The following is a 3,748-nucleotide window of genomic DNA, read 5'->3' on the forward strand; positions in this document are numbered from 1 at the left end:
TGCACTTAGCATCTGGGTCGATCACTGTGTAGACAAACACTTCTCCGATCCTTGCCGTTGCGCAACAGATGGTAAAGAGCATCAGGCACAAAGATCACGATACAAGAAGGGTTATGCAAGAATTGACAACCCACCTCTGACATGGGTACTTGGGTTACTCTATGCACAGGGCATCAGACGCCTACTTTTACGACGGGAGGAAGTATTCCAGCAATATCAACTGGCCAAAGTAAAGAGTCCCAGTAGCATGCCATATCATAAAATCCTTGGGACAAACATGGGTAGAAATCCCCTCTCTACCTAGGACTAATATCATAATCCGACCGAATAACCACCCCGCACCGTTTCAACTCCCCACTGGCCATTTTCCTTCTATTCTCCTCAATGATATCCTTATTCTCCTCATAATCCTTCTCGGCCTCTGCTTTCTCCTCCGCCGTCAATGGTGGCGGTAATAACGATGGATCTGGCTTCCACCACTGTTCCTGGGACACTTTTGTTCCATCGGCGCCGCGAAATTTGTCTTCATCCTCCTGATCAAATATGGTCCGATCGAGCAAGGCCTTGATCAGTCGAGGTGGAAGGCCGACGGCGTCAATCACGTCGTTGTCGAGGGTCAGAGTTCGGAGGACGCCATCAGTGCCAATAACAAAGGGAGCGTTGCCCTTCGAGCCGGTGTCCAGCTTGCTCATGATGTTGGATAGTTCTTTTTGGTCGGGGTGGTTATTGGGGTCGACACCATAGCGACTGGTAGTGGGCGGGGCTGGGCAAGTCATTTTCTGCTTTTGATATTTCAAGGATTATTGTGAGAGAATTTGGGAAAGTGGTTAGAAGTGATCCTACTAGTAAGTTAGTTTCGAAGTAAAGGACTTGTTGGATGACATGTCTGACCCGCTTGAAGGTAGTACACGGAATACTGACGGAATCTATGATGGTCTCTTCTGAGGCAGTGCAAATACTACCTCAGAATTTAGCGTCTGTATGCAGAGGTTAAAGGCCTAGCGTCACACCCAGAAGTTGGGATTCTGCGAGAAGTATTTCCCCTGTAGATCTAAAAATCAGACCATCATGACGGAAAGCCCACTTTAGCCTTGCTAGGGTCACATGGCGTTAAGGATAGACATTAGGCCGATACTGGCCCAGTGTGGCCATGTCAACTCCTGCATCTTCCGGCCGCTTATTCGCCCTGTAGCCTTGTCCCAGTGATCCCTGTTGAGGCATTTTTGGGAACCCTTTGTCCCATTGAGGTGCGCCAGTTCTAGCATCCTACGGTTATACTGGCCTGGTTTCGGCGTCCATCGAGGTGGAGCTTAGACTCTACAGAAAGGCCCATATATCAGGGGGGAAAGATCATTCGGCTATATGAAAAGGGTTTAGGAACTTTGGGATGATCTCGCGGCAATGCAAAATGACCAAGTTCCCCCGAGCCTTAGTTGAGAGAGAGAGAGGAGATGAAGTCAGTCATCCGCAGATCCCTGAAAGGATCTGCCCTCTCGATAGCCCCTCCCTCGCTCATCTCCGTTCCAAATCTCTACGTACCCAAATCTCCAACAACAACAGCCAACATATCCTTGTAGACACCGGTTGCGTGTGATGCTTTGAGAGTGATAACGTGTACCCTCTTTTGGTCATCTCAATCGCATAATGAATACCCCGGTGTTGGCGCACATAGATCGGAGTGGAATTCCATCTCTGCCATGAACGACGACCTCCAACAGTCTCCCAACTATCCTGTTAGGTTTATTGCCTTCTATATCGCGGTGCTCCGCTTGTAACGACTAACCGGTTTACTTGACTCTTACCGATCGTTAGTGCCATGGGAGAAAGAACGTTTAGCTTCGCAGCGTCAATCACAGCGCTCATGGGATTTCTTATGGCACGTACTGTCCATGCAGCCTCGTTCCAGTCCTATGCTATGCCGAGTCAGCTGGCCAATGGATCACCTAGTCAAGAAGTACAAGATCGAGGAGGTTGACTTTCCCGGAAGGGATGGTCATCGAAGGCAGAGACCGGATTCCGATCAGGGTCTCTGGTGGCTCATACTACATGACCCATGAGGCAGCGGAGACCTATAATTTCTGTTCCAGTGCATATTCCACCGACAGGACCGTCGCACATGTAGGATTCACCTTCCGTGGCGACAATTCTGCGGCCAAGATGCCACCTGCTTGTTGCGCGAAACAACAACGCCCTCTCAGCGATGCTAGTTACGAAAGCGCCTCCGGGAATAATCCGGTGCTTCATGACGCTGAGCCTTGTGCTTTTACAGATGCATGTCCCACACCATTGATATACATTTGGACTTTGGTGATTCTGTCTGTTTTGCGTCATTTTATTGCTATGTCCCTGTGGTTGCTCACTGTATAAGGCGGGATATTTTGTATTTGTCTGCGGAAACGGCCATTCATCTTGGTCTATTTGTCAGGAAATAGACATGTATACCTCTCATCAGCGACAAATATTCTTTAGAGGATGGTAGGAGACCACCTACTATGACATCGCAGGCTACGGCTCGTATGACGACTGAGGACTCCCTGAATTACAAACTACCGTATAAACTGAATGTTGCGAGAGCACAGTTGAAGTGCATCGAGTACCACGTTGTAAATTATCTTCGCGCCTCAAAATTGTTTGATATGTTATCGAAATTTCTAACCTGGTCAAGGATGATGTTTACACCAATGAACTTTTATACATCCCAGTTGGGCACATTCAGTTCTGTATAATCGTTGAATTCGTTTCCATAGGTTCAGCAAGAGCGATAATTATGTTGTCCCAAAGTCGAGTTCTCCATTCTGATTGAAGCTACATCTTCGCATATATATATTGAAACTATAATATGCGTCCTGGGCGATCTTTCGCAGTTCAAGTAATGCCCCGATCGGCTTCTTTTCCATCGATTCAGTCATAGCAGCAACAAAAGCCTGAGCCATAATGCACCCGCGCCAGTAATCTCTTTATCTTGCCACTACCTTCTCCTGGTCACCCTCTGCTATCCAAACCTAATCAATAGTTAATTACAACGCAAGGGTATGTATTCCTATAGCTTAATGCATAATACATACCTCCTGAATCAGCTCGACTGCTTGTAAAACGTAAAGGACTGGAAACCCTGTCCCTGGGTATAACATCCGTCTCCTCCCGTCTGGCGAAATTTATCACAACCGGTTCCGCTCGCTGCGCTGAATACATATCCTTCCGGGGTATCGGTGGCTTTGAAGGATTTTATATCGTTGACACCAGCCACCCACAGGCAGCCCCAGACCGTATCTCCAGTGTACGAAGTAAGGTATCCAGTACAGTCAGTGTTCGAGTAGGCGGTTACATTCCAGGCTGCCGTGAGAGATGCACAGGCAGAAAGGAGGAGAGTAAGCGTGGAGAATTGCATGATGATAGATTGTTAACTTGTTTCTGTGAAAACCGAGATGTGAGTAGTTGGTTGATGGGGATGCTTTTCATGTAGCAATTTCACTGTCTTCTTATATCTTGACCAGTTCAGTTAGTGGCTAAAAATAGAAAAGGATGCTTCATCTCAGAGGCGCATATCGGGCCTTAGGCGTCCAGTCTTCACGACGCATCCGACCGGATATGGCAACACCGCGGTGTTTTAGGCGACCCAGCGGAATAGATCATAATTCTATTCATAGGTCGCATGCACCTAAGGAAATATAAGATGTGGTAGATAGATCGGCACAATGGGTGTATGGGCGGCCTTACCCTACAGTACTAGGGCGACGCAGGGATGTAA

The 3,748-nt window shown here is 47.8% G+C and overlaps 1 protein-coding gene across 1 annotated transcript; it reads right to left on the reverse strand.

The window, feature by feature from the left end:
- Positions 1-296: 296 nt before the first annotated feature.
- On the reverse strand, positions 297-776 carry ANOM_006917 (uncharacterized protein; the record flags this gene model as incomplete). Its single annotated transcript, XM_015552173.1, has 1 exon — positions 297-776. The coding sequence occupies one exon, from the start codon at positions 774-776 to the stop codon at positions 297-299; it is 480 nt and encodes a 159-aa protein (XP_015405380.1).
- Positions 777-3,748: the final 2,972 nt, after the last annotated feature.

Source organism: Aspergillus nomiae (genome assembly GCF_001204775.2).
Source record: "Aspergillus nomiae NRRL 13137 chromosome Unknown contig00207, whole genome shotgun sequence".
Lineage (NCBI taxonomy): Eukaryota > Fungi > Ascomycota > Eurotiomycetes > Eurotiales > Aspergillaceae > Aspergillus > Aspergillus nomiae.